Raw genomic sequence first — 25,303 nt, 5'->3', positions numbered from 1 at the left:
AAATAAAATAAATATATTTTGTAAGGATTAAAAGATAATACAATAATAAAAATAAAAAAATTTAAATTGTAGGAAAAAATGTTTAAGACATTTAATAATTAATTGATAAAACCATATTTTATAAAAAAATTATTAATAAAATAAAAATGGATGTAGGTTACACTAACATAAGTTGAGCCCTTCTAAAAAAACATAAATTTAGCCAGGCATAAAAAATAAAAAATTGAGCCTTCTCTTATTAGTTATTAATAAAATAATTATTTGGTAAAAAGCATGAGATTGATTTTTGTTTAAAGAAGAATATAGATTTAATTTATACAATAAATTTAACAATTGTTATATTATATTATAAAATAAATTACTTAAATAGAATCGACTATCGACATAAATTGAATTTTCTATAACGAATTACACAATGATAATTATTCATATAATACTATAAATTACTTAAATCAAATGAAAGGTCAATTGTAATTTAATAATTTAATATTATTTAAATAAGTTTTCTCATTATCTCTTTTTTTTCTATAGTTCTCTCATGATTCTATGGGATAGGATAGGAGGTAATTTTAATAAATGTAGTGGATGTTGCCTTGTGGCGCGGACCTATACTATGGTAAGGGTGTGCATTTATATTTCCTTATTTTTTTAATTCACTAATAATTTTTTTAAAATTAAAAATTATAAATAAAATTTTATATTTTTGTATTTTATTTTATATATATTTATATAGTTAAACTCACTAATTTTATTTTTTTATAATTTATCTTGGATCCGCCTGTACTTGAGTTCATCCTATGTAAGTTTTGCATTTTTTTGTTGGTGTTTGAGTTTGACTTTCTTTTCGGTCAGGTTTGCATGTTGCTTCGTTCATAAGTATATGGATGGAGACTTCAGACTTCAGCTCTTGAACTTTTGGCAATTATCTGAAGAGTTAATAATTATAAAAAAAACTTTTAGTACGGTAAAAAATCAGCCATATGATTGTTTTATTATTTTATTCTATACCTAAATCTAATTAAATTTGATTAAATTCTTGGTATCTGTTTATTGTATAGAGTATAAATAAATACTTATCATTATAAGAGGAATCTCCACTTGTGTTCAGTATAACACATAAAATTTAAATTAGAAAGACAAATATAAGAAAAACTATCTCCTACTCTTATAAAATACTTATAATTTATTTCAATCACTACTTATTATTATAACCGTGATGTATATTAGAAGCTTTTTCTTTCTCATTGAGTCACATAAATTTTCTTGCATTAAGTATCTAATTATATTTGTTTTTTTATTTTTCATTTCCCTTAAATATTATTACTTAGATTTATATAGTTCAAATTTAAATTTGATTTTGATTTTTAATTATTACTTTGAACACATCATATTAAATTAGTACATTTTCAAAACTTTAAATCCGGATTATTTTAAAAATTCTTAACTAATAATTTCACTATTTTTTAATTATAATATCTTTTATATCTTTTTATGCACACATGCACAATAAATGATAAATTTACTAGCATAAAATAATATGGACGGGCATTTTTGTAAATTTTCAGCAAGAGGAATTTACTCGTACGTTACCTTTTTCCACAAGGCCTATATGTCCCCAATTTTTTAATTTGAAGATTTCTATGCAACTTATTTTCAACATGCAGTTTCCTTGATTAGTTTTGTTATTGACGTTCTCTTCGGTTAAAACTAGGAGGATATTGACTCATACTACAATCTAAAAAAACCGTGTTCTTTTTTATTATTAAAAAAAGTATAGTAGAGTTGGGAAATTTATATTTTTTAACTATCATAGTTAAATTTTTTAATTTTTTTTACTAATTAAGCCTTAAAATATTCTCACAAGCTTTTAACATTTAGGTTATTTAATAGGTTAGCTATAACACTAATCCTCACACCAAAATTTAATCACAAAATATTTTTTTATCATTCTCACACAAAGTTTATTGTCTCCGTTGTATTTAATGAAATTAAACTCAAATTCCTCCATGCAATCTCATGCATGGTTGTCAACTAATCCACACTCATAGAGTATTTAGGTGTTGTTTTTAAATATTTATAGCACTATTTTTTAGTTAAAATTAAAATATTATCTTAATAACTCTTGCCAACATTTAATATCGATCTTTAATAACAAATTGTAATGGTAAAACTTTAATTTTGATGGGAAAAAAATACAAGCACTTTTTTTAGAAGAACAATACCAGCACTTAAGAAGCAACACTAATTTTTTCTAAAAAATGTTAATAATATGCCTTTGGATCTTGTTAATCAATGCGAAAGTTTTTATTTAAGATCACCTTAATTAGAATGCACTAAAAATTATAGTAAAAGAATACAATTTTTTAATAATAAATTTGTTTTTAATTTCTTAACCAATCACAATCGGCTACGTAAAAAAAACAATTACAATCGATCTATATATTTTTAATTATTAAGTTTTGGCAAACCGTGAACTCAAATTAATAATTTGATTTGAATTACAAAATTCTTTAATTTAATTATTTTTGAAAATAGAATATTTTAAGCTCGGAATGTATTTATTTTCATAAATACTATAAAATTCTCTTAATATAAAAACAAAATATTTATCCTTCACACGCCTCCCATCTAAAACCCCAAATTTCAATGATAATACACCCTTGAAAAATTAGTGAAAAAACCTAACATCTTGGAAAATTAGTCAAATAGCTTGTCATTCACGATTGAGCCAACACACACCACGTAACTTGGCCAATAACAACTTGACATGTCAGCTTCCGAATGTAAAATATTTCGTACCATCCTTAAAATCGTAATAAGTCAGAAGAATTTATTTATTTTTTTTTTGTTATTATTGTGAACAAGTCAGGAGATAAACAAAGGAACAGAAGGTCTTTTTCACACACACACACTGACTAGGTGGTTTTATAGTATAGTAACTAGGTATGATGCCTTGATGGTTCTTTGTAATAACCAAGAAAATGTGCAAAATGAAGAAAAATCCCATTCAACAGGAAAATAAATCTTTACAGTTAATAGCACCAAAGTGTCTGCATGCAAAGGTTTTGGTCAGTGTGAAATCATTCTGTAGGTGGTGAAGACAATGAAAGTTTTAAAAGCAAACCACACAATAATCCAATGAGACCCACAAACATGGCAAAAGTGAAGGAAAAGCCTGGATCCCCTCTACGATTTCTTCTTCTTTTCAGCATGTCCTACTCATCAAGAAAAACAGATACAGATCAGGATTAGTGATTTTTTTTTTTTTTTTGCAATCATTATCAACTATCAATTTATTAAACAAAAAAGAAATAAGAAATACTGCTACAAATTCAGATGTTTAAATGTTAACTTCCACTAATCAAATTTGGGATAATTTAGCTGTTTTTCACCTCATGACCATTTTTAGTGCAAGGATAGATTTTATAGTTGACTTATGTGTATTGGTCAAGAAAAGTAATTGTTTTATATTTTAAGTCCTCTCATAAGAAAAAAATAGTATATCCATTGACAAAGAAAAGAGTTTTTACATGTAATTCAATCACAAATTGCCATGTATAATAAGTTTATTCACTTTTACAAACATTAACTTAAAAATCATACTTATCATGATTTCTCATTGATTGACAGTGTAAAAACTCTTTACAAATCAGTGTATAGAAGTTAAACTTCTCTCCTATAAACCAATAAAAGAAGTTATTTTCTTAAAATGCACAATTATTTTCAGCCAATGTCTCCTTATATCATAATCAGAGAAGTAACTCCTTCCATAGAGATCTAGATTAGCAAAAGAATGTCTCCTTAATTCAGAATCACAGAAGTAACTCCTTCAATAGAGGTTTACATTAGAATGAAAATACAGGCATAATAAACATTCTATATGGTTACGAAAATGATTTTAAGGAAATCAGGTTTATAATGGAATAATATCTCTCTCCATAATAGTCGAGTAAACAAAGCATATATCACAATGATCTTTTTCCAGTATGCGAGTCTATTCTAATTTTCCCTTCTACTTTTTTGGTTTAGTCACTCTGATCATATATGTGGAAGTAAAATTCTAGATGGAATCTTGAGCAAAATCTTATTATCATGGAGTAATGCAGAGGAGAAAAACGTTAGTAACACATTTTTGACAAACTTTGTGACACACTTTCTAACCACTTTCTTATCAATGAAGCAATCCACATGAAATTCATATGTTAATAGTGTGTTAAAAAGAGCTTATCAAAGAATGTGTTGTTTGTCGTTGCTCATGCAGGAAAATATGTAGCTTAATCACCAGTTCCTGCTGCAGTTGCCGTGTTTGTAAGACATTGGCATCTCTTTCCTCCTTCAGGCGCTGCACGGTTTCACTCTTCAAACAAAGACAATTTAATGTAAGAACGAATGGTTAAGCAAAATAAACAGTAAAGAGGTTTGGTAAAGAAGCTTAATCACAGGGTATTAAATGCTACATTACAGCAAACGTTTCACAACAAAACATGTACAATACTTAATAATATTTTAGGCATGACCATTCAAACTCACAAACAGAGCTCATCAAGCAACTACTAATTCATTCATTAATAGAAAATTAGGAACATAATTTAATAATATATGCTCAAAGGCCAGCTTCCAAGGAAGAACACGTAAGCTTTTAATGTAAAATTAGGAATATTATAAAACTGATGTCACAACAAGAAGAAATACAACTCAACTTCAGTTTATGATCTATAGCCAGTCCCACGAAGGGTAAAATGCTACTTGAATCTTTCATATATATCTCTACTAAACCAATTTGTGACCAAGGCAAGAAACATAATTTATTTTCCATACTTGTCATAGGTGAATCTATACTAAGGGTAGATAATCTGCTAGGTGCTCTATGCCATTTAAAGCTGATGAAACACATCTATACTTTCTAATGCTTGTTCATATATTATTTTTTAATTTATCAAGTGTTGTTTCCTCCTGTAATATGCTTGTAAAAAGCTAGTGATAGCTGTCATAGCCCCTTTCTGTTTTAGTTAGTTACTAGGAAGTTTATTGGGCTGGTCCTTTGTAACTGACTTGAAAGGGTTAGTTTGCAGTTATATAAGTCATAGCTTGGTGCTTCATAACACATACATGTAATTGAGTGATTCATGATCAGACTTGTGAGTGCAAGTGAGGAAGAGCAAGGCTCAAAGCCTGAAAATTCTTGTACTGTTTCTGTGATCATAATAGAAGTCTCTCTCAGTGTGGAAGTAGGAGTTAATTGCTCTGAACCATGATAATGTCTGTGTCCTTGATTTCCCTCTTTTACTTGCTGGTTGCTGCAGAATCTTGTTTGATTTTTGCTACAGTCTTGGCTCACAAGACTGGTTCTTTTAATAACAGCGGGTATCTACAGCCTATCTTAGGGGCGTTTCTGCGATGGGTAAAACAAAATTCGACATTGACAAGTTTACCGGAGACAATGATTTCAGTCTTTGGAGGATCAAGATGAAAGCTCTTCTTGTTCATCAAGGTCTTGAAGAGGCATTGGCAGGTGTCTGAAAAAGAAAAGAAGGACATGCTCAGCAAGGCACACAGCACCATCATTTTTTCTCTCGGTGATGAAGTTCTCAGAGAAGTGGCCCAAGAATCAACAGCTGCAGGGGTTTGGTTAAAACTGGAAAGTCTTTACATGACTAAGTCATTAACCAATAAGCTTATTTGAAGAAGAGGCTACATCATCTAAAGATGGAAGAAGGTACATCAATCAAGGACCATATCTCCTCATTTACAAAGATAATTCTTGATTTGAAGAGCATAGATGTCAAGATTGATGAAGAAGATCAAGCAGTGATGCTTCTGTGCTCTCTTCCCCCATCATATGAGAATCTTGTTGACACCATGATGTTTGCGAAAGATACCCTCACCTTGGAAGAAGTAAAGCAACTCTGAATTCTCGTGAGATGAAGAAAAAGATTACAGAGAATAAAGGTGAAGGAGGAGATGCTGAAATGCTGTTTGCTTGAGGGAGATCAGAGAAAAGAAAAGGAAAGGGAAAGAATAAACATAGATTAAAATCTAAAACCAAAAGGAATTATTTTTTCTGCCATAAGGAAGGACATTTTAGAAAAGATTTTCCTGAGAGAAAAAAGAAGAATTGGAAGCATAAGGAGTCGAATGACATTGCTGTAGTTGCTGATGGGTATGAAAGTTCAGATGTTTTGGCAGTCACTGAAGATTCCTGCTCTGATGAATGGATTCTTGATTCAGGGTGTTCTTTCCACATGACCCCTAATCAAGAATGGTTTGATTCCTACAAGAAAGTTGATGTTGGAAAGGTGTAGATGGGAAATAACATTGCCTGTAAAGTAGTTGGGATTGAAACTGTCAAGGTGAAATTGACTGATGAGTCAACAAAGATCTTCACTGATGTAAGGCATGTACCAGAGCTTAAAAGAAATCTCCTTTCTCTTGGTATGACTGAACAGGTTGGGTGCTCATTCAAAGGTGAAGGTGGAACCTTGAAAATCAGCAAAGGCTCATTACAAATCATGAAAGGAATCAGAAAAAATGGCTTGTACAGATTGCAAGGTGAGACAATTATGAACCCTGCTAATTTAATTTCAGTGTCTAAAGGTGTTTCCACAAAACTTTGGCACTGAAGACTTGCACATGTAAGAGAAAGGTGCCCAGAAGAATTATACAAGCAAGGTTAAATTAGAAATGGAGACTTTGAAAAGTTGGAATTTTGTGAACATTATCTTTATGGCAAGCGGAAAAGAGTTAAGTTATCTACTTCCACACACGCAACTAAAGTCTCAGTGGATTATGTGCATTCTGACATTTGGGGGCCAGCAAAGGTTCCTTCATTGGGGGGAGCTAGATACTTCATAACCTTCATAGATGATTGGTGAAGGAAGGTGTGGGTTTATTTGCTGAAACATAAGAATCAAGCATTCAAGTGTTTCAAGCAATGGAAAGCATTGGTCGAGAATCAAACAGGCAGGCAAGTGAAGTCCTAAGAACAGACAATAGGCTGGAATATCTAAGTGAAGAATCCACTGAATTTGCAAGAATAATGGCATAGCAAAGGACAAAACAGTTAGACTAACTCCTCAACAAAATGGCCTTGCAGAAAGGACGAATGGGACCATCTTGGAGAGGATTAAGTGCATGTTGTCCAATGCCAATCTGAGCAAATGTTTTTGAGGAGAAGCAGTGCATACACCATGCTATTTGATCAACAGATCCCCTTCAGCAGCCATTGGTTTCAAAACACCATAGGAATTGTGGATTGGAAAGGTTCCAAGCTACAGAAATCTGAGAACTTTTGGCTGTACAGCTTATATTCATGTTGATGAAGGGAAACTCAAGCCTAGATCAGAGAAGGGAATCTTTTTGGGATATCCTAAAGGGGTAAAAGGCTACAAAGTGTGGCTGACTGGTCAGGCGGAGGCAGGGCTGTGATCAGCAGAGATGTTCTCTTTCAAGAGGAAACCATGTTTGGAAATGCTGAATAAGAATCTATGCAGTCCCAACAATCTGATAGCGCAAATCAGAAAGTTGAATTTGAGGTGGAGGAAGCTGCAATAGAGAAAACAGATTATATATGCCACAATCTGATTCTGAAATAGCAAAGTCATCTTACAATTTGGTGAGAGACAGGGAAAAGAGGCAGACAAAGGAACCTCAAAGGTATAATTATGCTGATATAATAGCATATGCTTTGAATCTGGAAATTGATAATCAAGGTATAGATCCAATCAGCTACAAAGAGGGCACTTCTGGGCCTGATGGGGACAATTGGAAGGCTGCTATGACAGAGGAGATTGATTCCCTAATGAAAAATAATACTTGGGAACTTGTAGAGAAACCAACCAAGCAAAGAATTTTGGGCTGCAAGTGGATTTACAAAAGAAAATCTGAAATTCCAGGAGTTGAGAGGAACAGATACAAGGTGAGGCTTGTTGCAAAAGGCTTCACTCAGAGAGGGAATCGATTTCAATGAAATTTTCTCTCCTGTTGTGAAGCACACAAACATTAGAGTCATTTTGACTCTAGTTGCTGTCCATGACTTGGAACTTGAGCAAATGGACGTGAAGATGTCCTTTTTTACATGGTCAACTAGAGGAAAGATCAACATGAGCCAACCTAAAGGGTATGAGGTAAAAGGAAAAGAGCATATGGTTTGCTTGCTGAAAAAGTCCTTATATGGACTAAAACAATCACTAAGGCAGTGGTACAAAAGATTTGATTCTTTAGTGATCTCAAATGGCCACAACAGCAGTTCTTTTGATAGTTGTGTTTACTTCAAGATAGAAAGTTCTGGTTATTTCATGTATCTTCTACTATATGTAGATGATATGTTGATTGCAAGTGGTGATGTTGATGCTATCAACAAATTGAAGAAACTACTGAATTCAGAATTTGAAATGAAGGATTCAGGGGTTGCAAAGAGGATCCTAGGCATGGAAATTGTCAGGAAGACATCTTAACGGTCATTGTGATAGGGTTAAGAGAATGCCTAAACCTCTTGTTACCAAAGTGTATGTTAGGCGCCAGCCTGACAGTAATAGGAATAACTAACCGAATTCTGTTAGGAATAACTAACTGAATTTTGTTAGTTAAAGAGTACTATAAATAAGAGCTCTAATTGATTGTAAAGGGGTTTTGTTGGCATATTGGGATTTGGGACTAACTGAATTGGGATTCAGTTAGAGTTGGTTACAGAAGTTTAACTGAATTGGGATTCAGTTGAACCTTTTTCAGTTGTAATTCTTTGTTCTGAGTTCTTCATCTATAAGCAATAAAGATTCTCAGTGATTTACTCTCTGTTCTTGGTGTTTGGCTCTGTTTTCCTCTATTTTCTTTATCCGTGATTTGCCAGTGTTATCACTGGTATCAGAGCACCGATCTGGTGCCCTGAGATCCACGATTCCAGACGCTGCGTATGAAGACCAGGAGTATGGCGCGAAACTCTGAAGTTTGGGAGCAAGAGTGTGAGGAGATAAGGATTCGATTGGAGCTTGCTGAAGCTCTGACGAAGAAACACGAGGAACAAATCGCATAGATTGTCGCGCGATTTGGCCAAAATCGAGATCGTGATCGCGAGGGAGGTCCAATTCTTGAAGGAATCGACAACAATGGTGGTCATCTAGAGGATACAAATCGAAGGGAGAAGTGGCGCAAGTTGGAGATTCCGATTTTTGCTGGAGAAGATGCGTTTGGCTAGACGCATCGATTGGAGAGATATTTTCTGTTGAAAGATGTCACTGAAGATGAAAAGATGCAAGTGACAGTGATGGCTTTGGAGGGAAAAGCTTTGAGTTGGTATCAATGGTGGGAGAGGTGCAATCCAAATCCAAATTGGGAGAGGTTCAGACTTTCTGTTGTGAGGAGATTTCAACCTTCCATGATTCAAAATCAGTTTGAACAATTGCTATCTCTCAAGCAAACAGGCACTGTGGAGGAATTTGTGGAAGATTTTGAGAAGTATGTGGGAGCATTGAGGACTATTGATCAAGAATTCGTTAGAGGAATTTTTCTGAATGGCCTTAAGGAAGAGTTGCAAGCAGAGGTAAAATTGTATGATTTACATTCCTTATCAGAAATCATTCAAAAAGCTTTATTGATAGAACAAAAGAATGTGTTGCTTAATAAGAGGAATAGTTATTTATGGCTATGCTAGAACTTCTAGTTATTCTAGAAGCAGTTCCTACACTAAAACTATTACTCTGGAGTCTAAATTAGGAAATGATAAGAATGAAGTTTCTGCTGTGAGTAGTACAGGGAGTGGTACAGGGCAAAGCCAAATTGTAGAAAGTGGGAGGAAAAGAAGTAGGGAATTTAAGCATTTAACTGAGGCAGAAATAAGGGAGAAAAGAGAAAAGGGACTATGTTTTAGATGTGATGAGCCATTTACTAGAGAACACAGATGCAAAAATAGGCAATTCAGAATGATAACTCTAGAAGCAGAAGAAGAAGAGGTAGAGGAAGGGGAACAAGAAGACAGTTTGCAGACTTTTAAATCCTTGCAATTATCATTATGCTCTATGTCTGGATTTACCACTTCAAAATCCTGAAAAGTGGAGGGTTTATTACAGGGTCATTCTATTGTGATATTGTTGGATTGTGGGGCTTCCCACAATTTTATAGCTACAGAATTGGCGGATAAACTGAACTTGAGAGTTCAAGATACTCCTTCTTACCTTGTGGAGGTGGGAGATGGCCATAAAGTGAGGTGCAAAGGAAAGTGTCCCAAATTAAAGTTCCAATTGCAGCAACTAGAAATTGAACAGGATTTCTATTTGTTTACTTTGAAAGGGGTGGATATTGTTTTGGGGTTGGATTGGTTAGTTGGTTTGGGGGAAATCAAGGCTGATTTTAGCAAGCTGGAACTTACTGTCAAACAGGGAGGCAAATTGATTAAGATTTTTGGAAATCCTGCATTGACAAGAACTGCACTTCCTTTAGGGGCTTTGATGCAGATTCTGAAGGAGGAAGGAGAAGGATTAATGATTCATTGTGAATCTTCTACTGAGGCTGCCACTGAAAAAGTGAAAATTCCTGCAGCTGTTCTGGATTTGTTAGCAGAATTTGAGGATGTTTTTGCTGATCCTCAAGGGTTACCTCCAATTAGAAGACATGATCATGCCATCCAATTAACAGAAGGTGCTTTTATTCCCAATCTGAGGCCTTATAAGTATCCTTATTATCAGAAAAATGAGATAGAAAGGATGGTTAGGGAAATGATGGAATCAAGGGTAAGGCCTAGCATAAGTCCTTATTCTAGCCCTATTATCTTAGTCAAAAAGAAAGATGGGGGCTGGAGATTTTGTGTGGATTATCGAGCTTTAAACAAGATAACCATACCTAATAAATTTCCAATTCCAATAATAGAGGAGCTTTTGGATGAAATTGGTGGAGCTACTATCTTCACTAAATTGGATTTGAAGGCTGGATATCACCAAATCAGAATGTAAGATTCAGATATTGAGAAAACAGCCTTTAGGACACATGAGGGGCACTATGAGTTTGTGGTCATGCCTTTTGGTCTTACCAATGCTCCATCAACTTTTCAAGCCCTTATGAATGACGTATTGAGGCCATTCCTTAGGCAATTTGCTTTGGTATTTTTTGATGACATTCTAATCTATAGCAAGGATGAGTTGGTTCATGTGGATCATTTGAGGCAAGTGTTAGAAGCTTTAAGGACTCATTCTTTAACTGCCAACAAAAAGAAATGCAATTTTGCTAAGCCCAGTTTAGAGTATCTTGGCCACATCATTTCTGGTTCTAGGGTGGCAGCAGATAAATCCAAGGTGGCAGCAATGAGTTCCTGGCCAGTTCATAAAGATTTGAAGAGTCTGAGGGGGGTTTTAGGACTGACAGACTATTATAGAAGATTTGTCCAAGGTTATGGTAAAATAGCAAAGCCTTTGACTGAATTACTGAAAAAGGATAACTTTGTATGGACACCAGAAGCTACTCTAGCCTTTGAAACTTTAAAATCTGCCATGGTCAGTTTGCCTTTATTAGCAGTTCCTGATTTTTCAAAAACCTTTGTTCTAGAGACAGATGCTTCTAGTAAAGGAGTAGGGGTTGTTCTTATGCAAGAGGGCAGGCCTTTGGCTTTTTGGAGCAAATGACTCTCCCCTCGAGCACAACTAAAGTCAGTCTATGAAAAGGAGTCGATGGCAGTTGCGCAAGCCTTTCTCCCGCATTTCTGCCTCAGTTAAATGCTTAAATTCCCCACTTCTATTCCTCCCACTTTCTACAATTTGGCTTTGCCCTGTACCACTCCCTGTACTACTCACAGCAGAAACTTCATTCTTATCATTTCCTAATTTAGACTCCAGAGTAACAGTTTTAGTGTAGGAACTGCTTCTAGAATAACTAGAAGTTCTAGCATAGCCATAAATAACTATTCCTCTTATTAAGCAACACATTCTTTTGTTCTATCAATAAAGCTTTTTGAATGATTTCTGATAAGGAATGTAAATCATACAATTTTACCTCTGCTTGCAACTCTTCCTTAAGGCCATTCAGAAAAATTCCTTTAACGAATTCTTGATCAATAGTCCTCAATGCTCCCACATACTTCTCAAAATCTTCCACAAATTCCTCCATAGTGCCTGTTTGCTTGTGAAGAAATGGAAACATTATCTTTTGGGGAGACACTTTGTTATCAAGACTGATCAAAAGAGTTTGAAATTCCTCACAGACCAGAGGCTCTTTACCGAGGAGCAGTTTAAGTGGGTTGTGAAGCTCATTGGATTAGATTTTGAGATCCAATTCAAGCCAGGCAAGGAAAATCCAGTCGCTGATGCTTTCTCCAGAAAGGCTATGTATGCTGTTGTTTCTGTAATACAGTTAGCTGATTCTGAGGATTGGTTTCAAGAGGTGCAACAAGAACCAAAATGGCAGAAGGTTATTCAGGATCTGGCTGGGGATCCTAATTCTCACCCTGGATTCTAGTTTCAAGCTGGGAGGTTATTGTACAAAGGAAGATTAGTGTTGTCAAAATCTTCAAATAGAATTCCTCTTATTCTGGCTGAATGCCATGATAGTGTTGCTGGGGGCCACTCAGGTTTCTTCAGAACTTTCAAAAGGGTATCTAGTTTTTTTTATTGGGAGGGCATGAGGAATTATGTGAAACAGTATGTGGAGGCTTGTGATGTTTGCCAGAGATACAAGCATTCGGCCTTGGCTCCTGGAGGTCTTTTATAGCCACTGTCGATACCAACTCAAGTGTGGCAAGATATCTCTATGGATTTTATTTCAGGTTTGCCAAAATCCAGGGGAAAGGACACTATTCTTGCGGTAGTAGATAGGTGAACGAAATATTCTCATTTTTATGCTCTAAGTCATCCTTTTTCTGCTAAGGATGTGGCTGCTGTGTTTGTTAGAGAAGTGGTCAAACTCCATGATTTTCCCGCTTCTATAGTTTCAGATAGAGATCAAATTTTTCTCTGTCAGTTTAGTAGGAATTGTTCAAATTAGTAGGAACACAATTGAAGTATAGCACTGCCTACCATCCTCAAACCGATGGACAAACATAAGTGGTTAATAAGAGTTTGGAAACTTATCTCAGATGTTTTCTGGGTCCAAAGCCAAAACAGTGGGTTGATTGGTTATCTTGGGCAGAATTTTGGTTCAATACTACTTTCAATATTTCTACTGGCATGACACCATTCAAGGATTTATATGGAAGAGATCCTCCTACTTTGATTAAAGGGTGCACTTTTACTTCCAAGATTGACGCAATGAATCAGCTACTGGTAGCCAGAGATGTGGTCTTACAAGAGTTAAAGCAGAATCTTTTAAAGGCCCAGAATTTGATGAAAGCACAAGCTAATAAACACAGAAAACAGATTGATTTTGAAGTAGGTGATTGGGTATTTTTGAAGCTTCAGCCTTACAAGATGAGATCTTTGGCTAGAAGACCAATAGCAAAGCTATTTCCTAAATTTTACGGGCCTTATAAGGTTCTGGAGAGGATTGGTCCTGTAGCATACAAGTTGGAGATCCCTGCTCATGCTAAAATTCACCCTGTATTTCATGTATCTTTGTTGAAAAAGTCACTCAAGCCTCTTCAGCACCCTCAACCACTGCCTTCTTTACTTTCTGACGAAATGGAACTACAGGTTCAGTCGGCTGAAATTCTTCAATGGAGAGAGGATGCTTGGGGAAATTTGGAAGTTTTGGTTCAATGGGACCAATTACTAGCTTGTGAGAACTCTTGGGAATCAGCTACTTAGATTTTAGAGGTTTTTCCTCAGTTTCCCCTTGAGGACAAGGTGGTTCTTTTGGAGGGGAGTATTGATAGGGTTAAGAGAATGCCTCTTGTTACCAAAGTGTATGTTAGGCGCCAGCCTGACAGTAATAGAAATAACTAATCGAATTTTGTTAGGAATAACTAACTGAATTTTGTTAGTTAAAGAGTACTATAAATAAGAGCTCTAACTGACTGTAAAGGGGTTTTGTTGGCATATTGGGATTTGGGACTAACTGAATTGAAATTTAGTTAGAGTTGGTTATAGAAGTTCAATTGAATTGGGATTCAGTTGAACCTTTTTCAGTTGTAATTCTCTGTTCTGAGTTCTTCTTCTATAAACAATAAAGATTCTCAGTGATTTACTCTCTGTTCTTGGTGTATGGCTCTGTTTTCTTCTATTTTCTTTATCCGTGATTTGCCAGTGTTATCACATTGTTTTTGAATCAGTCAAACTATGCTGAGAAGATGCTGAAACGATTTAACATGTTGGATGCTAAACCTGTTTCAACTCCAATTGCTGGACATTTCAAATTATCTGTAACTCAGTCTCCTAAAACTGATGAAGAGCAGAAGTACATGAGTAGCATACCCTATTCTAGTGCTACAGGAAGCCTTAAGTATGCTATGATCTGTACAAGGCAGACCTAGCATATGCTGTCAGCATGGTTAGTAGATTCATGGGAAATCCTGGGAAGGAACATTGGCTTGAGGTGAAATGGATTTTAAGATACCTGAAAGGTACAAAATCTGTTGGTCTTGTATTTGGAAGATCAGAATCTGTTGGTCTTGCAGGGTTTGTCGGTGCTGATTTTGCAGGGGATGTTGATAGGAGAAGATCCATAACAGGTTACCTATTTACCCTCTATGGTAATCTGGTTAGTTGGAAGGCGAATCTACAATCAATAGTTGCTTTATCCACCACAGAATCTGAGTACATTGCACTCACTGAAGCTATCAAAGAGGTTATATGGCTGAAAGGACTTGTAAATGAGCTTGAAGGAAAGGCTGTTCCGGTGACTGTGTGGTGTGATATCAAAGTGCCATTTGTCCCTCAAAGAATCAAGTGTTTCATGAGAGGACAAAGCACATTGACATATAAGGCTGCATTTTATTAGAGATATCATAGTTCACGGTATAATAGAGGTGAAGAAGGTTGCAAGTGAATAAAATCCAGCTGACATGCTAACCAAAGTTGTTCCAAGTACCAAATTTACACATTGCCTGAATTTGGTAAATGTTGGAACATGTGACAAGTGAGTCTCTCTTTCTTAGACTGATGGCATATATAACTATGTAATTTGTATTGAAGATCCAAGGTGGAGAATTGTAATATTCAATTGGATCATCAATTAGTTACTGTTAGTATATGCTTGTAAAAAGCTATGTGATAGCTGTCATAGCCCCTTTCTGTTTTAGTTAGTTACTAGGAGGTTTATTGGGCTGGTCCTTTGTAACTGACTTAAGAGGGTTAGTTTGCAGTTATATAAGTCATGGCTTGGTGCTTCATAGCACATACATGTAATTGAGTGATTCATGATCAGACTTGTGACTGCAAGTGAGGAAGAGCAAGGCTCAAAGCCTGAAAATTCTTGTACTGTTTCTGTGATCATAACAGAAGTCTCTCTCAGTGTGGACGTAGGAGTTAATTGCTCTGAACCATGATAATCTCTGTGTCCTTGATTTCCCTCTTTTACTTGCTGGTTGCTGCAGAATCTTGTTTGATTCTTGCTACAGTATTGGCTCACAAGACTGGTTCTTTTAATAACACCTCCAAATCCATTTTGCACCCAACAGATGAGTGCATTTTGCTTCTACATGGCTGTCATCAAACCCAATAATTATGTCATCATCCCAGAAAACCAGGATGCAGCCTAGAGTAAAGTTGAGTGTGATCTATAGAGTACATGTTCTTTCTTTTTCCACCTGGCCAAGTGATCCAAAGAAACCCTTTAATCTCATTTGTTAGGCTTAATCCATTACAAATATTTGAATTCTGTTTGCATTTTGAAAAGAGGCCACACCCGGATGTGGAGGTGAGGATTCCATCTTGATACATAATATGAAACATATGTCTATACTCTACACACATAAAATAACCAAATTTGAGAGGATGCTTAAAAATAAAACTTCAAACTGATTTCCCCAAATGGAGGGTGAATGGGAGAAACTTACAGAATTAGTATCAGGTTTTTGGGTTGAATTCTTCACTGTGTCACCTTCTGTGCTTCCTTGGGGTGATGTAGGAGAGATATATACCACTCTTAGTTTCATATCCTCTATCGACTTTTCACCATCCTTATTAAACTGCAAGCCAAAACAAGCAATGATCTTGATCAATTTGTTTCTCCTTTTTAAATTTTAGAACTTATCCTATAAAACAACGACATTGTTGGCTCTCTCACAGTATCTGGTGGAAGATCATCAACATCAGTGTTTGGATTCACTATTGTACTCTGCAAGAGAAACTTGTCTTTGCATTGCATGTCTGGAGGGTATTCTTGTTGAGCCTGGAGGGTGACTGCACAACGGAGAATATGATAGAGATGCTAATATCATATGATAGTAGTAAAGAACTCACAGCTCATAAGCAAATAACATATATACATCTGATTGGTTTTCACTTAGTAATATATTTTTCCAAATACTTAGTTATGTGGAAGACAAATTCCATTTTTGTGTCCTTTGATTGGTTGAACTTACCAGTCTCCGCTCTTATTAAGCTCACTAGTTTAACTATTTTTTTCCCTTTTCTCTCTAGTTTAACTATCTTCACTAGTCCAACATTTCAAATTACCAAAGATCTGATCCAAGTTAATAAATATATAAGAGTAACTAAACTTAATTTTCTTTTCTGCAATAGTAAGAAGAAGCACCTCTGATGATACATGAGTCCCATGGATGTACAACACCGGTATTAGGTCGCACAAAGTACTTCTTTGGCGAAGTGGTTTTGACCTAGCAAAAAGCAAAATAGCACTGAAATCAAATGTAATCATGAATCCTGCACTAAGAATCAACAGCAGAAAAGCATGTCCAGAAACAAGTTAATAGAGTACCTTAAAGGCAACGTAGTTCCCTGTGTTATTCAGAACTTTAAGATCACAGTATGTTTGCTTCTCCAGCTCAACTGTTGACATAAACATTATGAGCATAACCGAAGAAGAACTCAAAATTAATTGGGGAAGGAATTCAGATTTATGCTTTCCTACTATTTGATAAATCAAATAGGGAAAACCAAAATCCAGTCCTATAGAAAAGTGCTCCTTATTCAGTTATTCTATGAGACTAGTCAAATATAAATGCAGAAAATCAAACCAATTTTCAAGTGGTAAAGGAAACTTTACATTGGCAGCAGAATTATATATTCATCCTTGATATGTTTTATTTAAACTAGTTTTACTGTTCAAATTTCTGTCACATGTAACCAATAACCATGCCTCCTTTTGTCACTATCCAATTATTTCAAAATCCTTGTTAGTTTGTTAGCTAATTAATTCTACTTAGGGCCGCACAAAATATTACACTAACCTTTTCATTCAAATCCATCGTTTACTTAAATACACAATTTATTGGTTGACTTAATTTGGTAGGACATAAATTGTACTCCTCCGTTCCAAAACAAGTGTAGCATTTGGGGAAAAGATAGAAAGCTAAAACATCAAAAGATATGGGAATCAGGTAGTACTAATTAATTTCTACACACAACCCTGGCTGTAAGTAACTAATCTCCAAAATTTAAATTTTCCCAAATAGCATTCATGGGGGGGGGGGGGGGGGGGGGGGGAAAAAAAAAAAAAATTGTCCCCTTAAAAAAATTTTAAACCCGGGCCGAAATTTTTTTCAAAACCCTTGGAAAAATATGGGGAAACCCCCCCAAAATTTTTTTTTTTTTAAGGAAAAAGGGTTGGGGGGGAAAACCAGGGAAAAAAAAAAAAAAAAAACAAAGGGGGGTTTTGGAACCAACTTTTGGAACCAAACCCTTTCGGGGTTAACGGTTATCAACGAATTTGAAACAGAAGCTGTCATGACGATGAAGAGATCGATCAATGAAAGTTTCTACAAAAATCAGCAATCAAGTAGCACCAACATGCACAGAACAATAACCACGTGAGAGGAAAAAAGGGTGGGAGGGTGCGTGACTCAAGAGTGAGAGAAATGGAATTGCGGTTACAAGTTACAACATGCGGTGGAGCGAGGAGCATGGGAACCGAAGGCTCAAAACATAAAAATGGTTCCAAGTTTGTAGCCACAGAGACCGCTTGGTCTGAAGCAAAGCGAAGGAAAACCTCGGAGTCAGAGGAAACAGAGTATGTCACGTACCGAATAGCAATGCTTTGTTTTTGTGTTAGTGTGTCGTGGCCTCTGTTTCTGGTTGTGGCAGGGAATGCGAGTATGGTGCGGTGTTCTGCACCCCAACCTCTCCCCTCAATGGGTGTATGAGTATGAGAGAGAGAGAGAGAGAGAGAAATGGTGCAGGTGTCCAACGGGGAAGCGTTTACGTCCGCTTCGTAGTGCAACTTAGATATACAAAGTGGGTCTTCGTAACGTGTCAGTGGAAAAAAAGCCAGGTCCACGTGACATTGAATAAAGTTGTGGAAATAATTAAAAAAAAAAAAAGTCATAGGTAAGTAATTTAATCTTGTACATATTAATAAAAAAATTCTTTAAATTTTTTAACTAATGTAATAAAAGAATTAATTAGTATTTTACAATTTATTATTATAACTAATATTTTAATTGGTACAGTATATTATTATATTAAATAATTTTTTAATTTATATAAATAAAATTTATAAAATAAATATTTCTAAATATGTCAATTATGTTATAATTAAAATATATAATAAATAAATATTATTAAGCATATAATTTATATTTTATATTTATGATAAATAATCTATATTGTGATATATTTTTTTTATTTATTGATATTTTAAAAATAAATATTAAAATTTAATTCAAATTTAAAGATATTAAAAATGACAGAATGAAAGATATAAGAAATGAAGTTAAATATTTTAGTTGATATTAAAAAAAATAATGTTAGGAGCATATTTGAATTCTAAGATTATATATATATATATATATATATATATATATATATATATTGAAATTAGTTTATAATATTTTGTTATTTTGTTTCTTTAATCTATATTTATTTAACTTATAATAGTTTTTAAAAGATTTTGTGTTAAAACAATTTGGTAACTTAATATTCTCGTGATTTGTAACATTATGTTCACACTATTTATGTTATTTGTTTAGAAGGTCAACTTACAAGTCATTCACTTTTTTATAATTTTTCTTAAAAAAAAATTAGTGTCTCAACCAAACCCAACATGCAACCTACACATATTAGGCGGGGTTGAGAATTTTAACACAATCTTAAAATAGGTTTAACTCAATATAAAAAAAAAATGGCCCGCTAAGAACATATTGGATTGGTTTCGCTCATCTTGTATCTCACTAACAACAAAATATGTTTCAATAATAGAAAATTATTTTAACAAATTTTAATGTACAAAATAAAAAAAATGATAAAATTATTATATTAAGAGCTTATTTGGTGGACAGTATGATAGAGTATGATAAAATAAGAAAATACAATATAAACATGATAAAATAAAGGCAAAATAAACTATAATCCTATACAATATTTGATGCACACCAGCTAACAAAGATACATAAAGTGTTTTTTTAATATGTCAGATTTTAAGACACATTAATCACAATTTTTTTATGGGATTTTTCAATTTTGTTTTAAATACAATAACACGGTTTTTGAAAAAAAAATAAAAAAAATGAACTAAATTTTTTAAAAGAAATTTAAAAAGAGATCCTATTTAAGACGACAATCTAATAATAACAATTTTTTTTAGCATGTTTATAAAAATATATTTAAATATTTGTTGACATATCTATTAACATACATTTGTTAAATTTAAAAACAAAATATTTATTAAAATTTAAAGTAAATAAAAAATTACTCTATAAATTATAAAATATGAATTTAACATTCATACAAATACCAGGAACTAAGCTAATTAAATGTAAATGGTAGGAATGTAAGGGGTGATGTTAGGTGCACCAACTTTATTGCTTGTGCACCCAGCCTTTTTTATTAATTTCAAAATTATCCTATGGTTGATTCGTATGATTTGTATAGATGAATTTGATCTGTAAGTATAATTTAATCATAAAGATTCGTATAGTTTGATCTGTATGACTCACACGAATCATGTTTATCCGTACAAAACATACAGATCAACTTGATCCGTATGAAATTCATATGATTCATACGAATCAACATGATCCGTATAAGTCATACGGATCAACTTAAGTGAAGGACATTTTCGCTCATTCACTTAAAATGCTGGATGCATCTAACATCACCCAAATGTAAGCAAATCAAACCCAATTCATGAACTCATCTCATCCAACTCTATTCAATTAAATTTTTGTGGATTTGATCAAGTCATTATATTGGACTGGTTTAATTTAATGAACTCAATTAAAATTTGATTGGACAATGAGTTTAAAAGTTTGGACATGACCAAAATTCAACTCATCTTACATAAAGTTAAATTCTCATTCTCAACCTAATACATTGTATTAAACTTTATTGTTTTTTTGTTTATTTTAAGGTAATACATGATTTTATAAATAGTATTATGAGTATACATATATTTATAATTTTTTTTCATTTTATCATATGAATAATACAATATTTTTATGAATACTATTTTTTTAAAAATATCCTTACTATTTTGTAAAAAAAAAAATCTTTATTATTTTTTAGTTTAGTGATTTTTTTAATTTTTTTCCATGATTTAGTGTAGTTATTTTTTAATCACTCAATCTAACAATTAATTTATTTCAATTAAAATTAGATTGGATTAACAAATAAAAATAATAAAATCAATTCAATATAATCTAATAAAAATAAGAAACTCAATTCAATATAATCTAATTAAATTTAATTGAATTGAATTAAAAAAATAAAATTTAATTCAATCCGAATCATTTGCGTCCTTGCTAAATGATATGTATTTTGTAGTACTTTAAAAATTAAATATAGTTTTTAGCTGAGACTATAAAAATTTCAATTTGGAGAAAAGGAATACTAAACTTGCACATAAGATTAAAAAAATGAATAATACTCTTAATTAATACAATACATAACGAATTAAAACAGGATAAGATAATCATTATGTTCTACCTTATTTATATCTTGAACATCAAATAAGAATAAAATTATTTTTAAGCTTTAGTGAAATTCAAATATGGACTAATTAACAAACTATTAATCTTCACTCTTCATGGTAAAACACAAATGCTCTCTACCAAAGGTTGTTTGCACAAATAATTTGATATTTGAATCTTAATTAAGGTTTTCGGTGGAAGAGAATTAGTTAGAATCATCCTATACTCTGATTAGATTAAACCAAAAAGAACCCAAATGCTCTCTATCGGAAATTAAAAATCATCTCAAAGGTACTCCAAAGTCCTAACGTATCTATCTGTTCCCCATGACTAGACCAGACACTCCCACGTGTCATTTCCTCATCTCTCTCTTATATAATTTCGGCACGTGTAAGATTGTTCCCTTCTCCTCATTTCCCGCTCTTTCCCACATCCTAATGAAATTTCATTACTTTACCAAAAAGGTAAAAAGAAAACAATACAATCATCATATGATGAATAAAAATGCAACAACAACAGTAACCTAAAGCCAGGTGTAGCCGCCAAACTGAACGGTGGTGACGGCAAAGTCATTCCACACCGTCCGTCCCAAATTCCACGTGTCACTCTCTCAATTCACCAACCCCTCCTCCATTCTCGCTCCCCCTCTTATCCCTCCCCCCAAAACCAAATAAAAAAAGAACAACAACAACACAGCGTGCGATTAATTAGAATTAATCGATTAATGTCTCGGCACTGCGATTGTTGTTGCGGCGGAATCCCACCTGGGATTCTGCTAATACGAGGAAAGCAATGGAACCTCCAGACGCACCGCTACATGGTGCTCCTCACCACCTTCGTCGCCTACGCGTGCTACCACGCGTCAAGAAAACCCACCGGAATAGTCAAGAGCGTCTTATGCCCCGAACACAAAGGAACCTCGCAAGGCTGGAGCCCATTCAACGGTCACGATGGAACGTCGAAGCTGGGCGAAATCGACGTGGCGTTCTTAGCGTGTTACTCTATCGGGATGTACGTGGCGGGGCACTTAGGAGATACCCTCGACCTTCGCTTGTTCCTGGCAACCGGAATGGTCGGTAGCGGGATATTCGTATCACTCTTCGGAATGGGATACTTCTGGAACATACACTCTTTTTTGTTCTACCTTTCAATGCAAATGATTGCTGGCATGTTTCAGGCCACGGGGTGGCCTTCGGTTGTGGCGGTTATCGGTAACTGGTTCGGGAAGAGGAAGAGAGGGCTCATAATGGGGGTGTGGAACGCGCATACCTCGGTGGGTAACATTAGTGGTTCCCTTCTTGCGGCGAGTGTTTTGGAATATGGGTGGGGTTGGTCTTTTGTGGTGCCTGGTGCTTTGATTGTTGGTGGTGGTGTGGTTGTGTATTTGTTTCTGGCTCCTTATCCTGAGGATGTAGGGTTCTCTTGTGTTCATGGTGGTGGTGATGAAGAGGCTCAGGTGAATGATGAGAAAGGTGGTGGTGTTCCTACTAGAGAAGGGTCCGTGAATAGAAAAAGCGTTGGGCTTGTTGAGGCGTGCATGATTCCTGGTGTTATACCTTTTGCGCTGTGCCTTTTCTTCGCCAAGCTTGTTGCCTACACGTTCTTGTATTGGTTACCCTTTTACTTGACTCAGACAGGTAATCATCCACTATAAGATTTTTTAAGTGTTTATAGCTGTCCAATTAAGATTAAAAAAATGTATTTTTCTCGGTTTTTGTGTGAATTAATGAAAGTTGAAAATGAAAGTAATCTGTTCAAGGGAGTCCTTTGATGTTTGGACCACCCAAGGTTTTGATCACTGTTTGTTTGTTTGTTTGTTTTGTTGAGCCAATTTTAAAGTTATTTTCTCAGCAATGGAAGCACATTGCCCAGGGAAGAGTTATTTTCTTGATATATCAAATGTTCACTCTTACAAGTTGCAATTAAGTTATGGATATGAATGTGTTTTTTTGATGAAAATTTCAATCTCAGTTTGCTGTATGTGCATAATTTGGTCTGGTTTCCAATGTTAAATTACTACAATTTGACTGAAATGAAGTTATTTGACCAAGCCTTGAGAGATAATAGTTTTCTATAATTATTGTTCACAAGAACTGTTCACCCTTTTAGTAGTGTTATAGGATTCCTCTTTGAAGATCAAAATATAACTAACAATTGGGTGGACTAGTGTGACGCCAATTTCATGTTGGGTTTAGTTCTTTGGTTAAAAGCCTATCAAAATTTCTCTTCTGATTGTTTTTGTTTAACTGCAAAATTTTGTATTTGATGTAGATGTAAATTGCATGGGTCATAAATCTTTACATCTTAATTTTGCAGAAATTGGTGGGAAGTATATCTCGGTTAAGTCTGCTGGAAACCTTTCAACCTTGTTCGATGTAGGGGGCATTGTTGGGGGTATTCTTGCTGGCTACGTATCTGATAAACTCAATGCCCGTGCTATAACTGCAGCCAGCTTCATGTATGCAGCAATTCCTTCTATGCTTTTATACCGGCATTATGGAAGTGTTTCTATGAATGCCAACATTGGACTTATGATGGTGACTGGATTATTTGTAAATGGACCTTATGCACTTATCACCACGGCTGTCTCTGCTGACTTGGGTACACATAGTTCTCTCAAAGGAGATTCTCGTGCTCTAGCTACAGTGACTGCCATTATAGATGGTACTGGATCTGTTGGTGCAGCTCTTGGCCCTCTTCTCACTGGGTTCATTTCAACAAGGGGATGGAATGAAGTTTTCATGATGCTAGTTCTTGGTGCTTTTATTGCGGGGCTTCTTTTGTCGCGTTTGATCATAGCAGAAATTGCAGAGAGAAGTGGCAAACCTTTATCAAGTGGACAGCAAAATCCTGAAGGTAATATTTTCAAACTAATAAATCTGTCACAAGTCATGCAATCAATTTCAGTCTTCTCATTGCCTTTCTTTTATCAATCTTGTTCTTGTGCATGGCCTAATCTATTCAATTGATAAAGTAGTTATAGTTGAAATTCTGAATTTTGAACTCTGAATTTGTCTGTCAGTGTTATCACCCTTTGTAATGTTTTTGACATACTGTTGATCTTTGGCAGCCACTGCATCTCAACCGCTTCTGGAGGAGGATAGGTGACAGTGATCAGTTCCTTGTGAATCGTCAAATATAATGCTCAATACGTGGGTTGTAATATGAGAAAGTTGTAAGATTTTGTTAATAACTAACTCTAGCATTCAGCACCCACTTCATTGTTCATTTTATTGATGAGTAAATCAACAATTAGACTTAAAATCCATTCATTCAGCTCTCCAATCATCAATTTGTTGTCTAGACTCTGGAAGGTTCCAAAGGGGATCAGAACTCACAACTGGGGATGGAACTCGATTCCTTTTCATCGTGAATTGATTTTCTGAAGGGACAATTGTGGAGATTTACTGCTTGCTCTGAATCATCTTGACACTAGATATTCCAAAGTGACATTTGTTCCATTACTTCTTGTGTCACACTCATATTGAAGGAGCCTCCGTTTTCAATTTTGTCTGCAGCAGATTAGAATTTATTGCCAAATTTCTATCTTGATCACAACCCAAAGCCAAAACCCCCTCCACCCATCTCAAATTTTGTTATCATAAGATGTTTAGTTAATTCAACTTGTACATGAAAATAAATAAATGAATATATCTCGGTATATACTATGATACGTGTGTTAGTTTTGTTTCTGAACTCTGCTTTATGTATGAGTGGCGAGTAGACCCTCATTTTTTCTCGCCTTCATTATTCCTCTCCTCAGCTGTAGCATGTATGCGTTGCTATGTTCTAAGGTGACAGTATGTGACTATCACTGTGACTCTGAGAGTGTGTGTGTGTGTATCAGCGTGTTTGTGTGTTTTCTTTGTTCATGAAGTCATGATGTACATTTTAACTAAACATATTTCGAGTATGTTTCTGAAGAAATGGCCACATATGAGGACTATGTTAGGATAATGCTCTAAAGTTTAGATTTGGACCATTGGAAAAAGAAGTGCTTTGCAGTTGGCATGTTGCTTGAAGATGAAACAGGACTAAGTGTTGTTTGCTCAGCTTATAAAGTGGCTTATTACCCACTTATCATAAGCCAAGTAGTGTACAATTCTTAGTGTTTCTTTTCTAGATTTGACCAGAAATGCTTCTCCGCATAGCATGACAAAATTATGTTTTTCCCACCTAACCGAACGTAACAACATTGCCAAATGTGATAAGAGATATTACAAGTAAAGAAAAGGTGTTTAGTTGTTCCCAATCCACATTTCCAGAAGACACACAGTAGTTCATCACCTTGAAACACTACTACTCTTTGTAGATTGCTTTTTGTTGGTATTTTATCAAGTCTTATCTTCCAACCAAGAATTGTAG

At 34.6% G+C, this 25,303-nt stretch overlaps 2 protein-coding genes across 8 annotated transcripts; one reads left to right on the top strand and one right to left on the bottom strand.

Moving 5' to 3' along the window:
- Positions 1 to 2,933: 2,933 nt before the first annotated feature.
- Positions 2,934 to 16,896, bottom strand: LOC100792882 (vesicle-associated protein 2-1). The gene is made up of 6 exons (XM_006580595.4): positions 16,792 to 16,896; positions 16,609 to 16,690; positions 16,138 to 16,253; positions 15,908 to 16,039; positions 4,283 to 4,357; positions 2,934 to 3,215 (listed from the first exon to the last, which is right to left on the bottom strand). Exons 1-6 carry the CDS (start codon positions 16,885 to 16,887, stop codon positions 3,081 to 3,083), a joined length of 636 nt encoding a protein of 211 aa, XP_006580658.2. The 5' UTR covers positions 16,888 to 16,896; the 3' UTR covers positions 2,934 to 3,080.
- A 4,540-nt stretch (positions 16,897 to 21,436) lies between these two features.
- Positions 21,437 to 24,606, top strand: LOC100785476 (putative glycerol-3-phosphate transporter 4). 7 transcript variants are annotated; one of them, XR_005891754.1, is made up of 5 exons: positions 21,439 to 22,575; positions 23,255 to 23,396; positions 23,550 to 23,794; positions 24,009 to 24,113; positions 24,243 to 24,606. XR_005891754.1 is itself a non-coding variant. In XM_041015941.1 (4 exons), exons 1-4 carry the CDS (start codon positions 21,663 to 21,665, stop codon positions 24,044 to 24,046), a joined length of 1,338 nt encoding a protein of 445 aa, XP_040871875.1. In that variant the 5' UTR covers positions 21,440 to 21,662; the 3' UTR covers positions 24,047 to 24,606. The 7 variants fall into 7 exon arrangements, 2 of the variants coding, with proteins under 2 accessions (XP_003525582.1, XP_040871875.1); XR_005891755.1 differs by having other exon boundaries at positions 24,216 to 24,606; XM_041015941.1 differs by having other exon boundaries at positions 21,440 to 22,575; positions 24,009 to 24,606.
- Positions 24,607 to 25,303: the final 697 nt, after the last annotated feature.

The sequence above is a fragment of the Glycine max genome, chromosome 5 (genome assembly GCF_000004515.6).
Source record: "Glycine max cultivar Williams 82 chromosome 5, Glycine_max_v4.0, whole genome shotgun sequence".
NCBI lineage: Eukaryota > Viridiplantae > Streptophyta > Magnoliopsida > Fabales > Fabaceae > Glycine > Glycine max.
The sequence above is the reverse complement of the archived record's forward strand: the minus strand, read 5'-3'. Positions and strand labels throughout refer to the sequence as shown.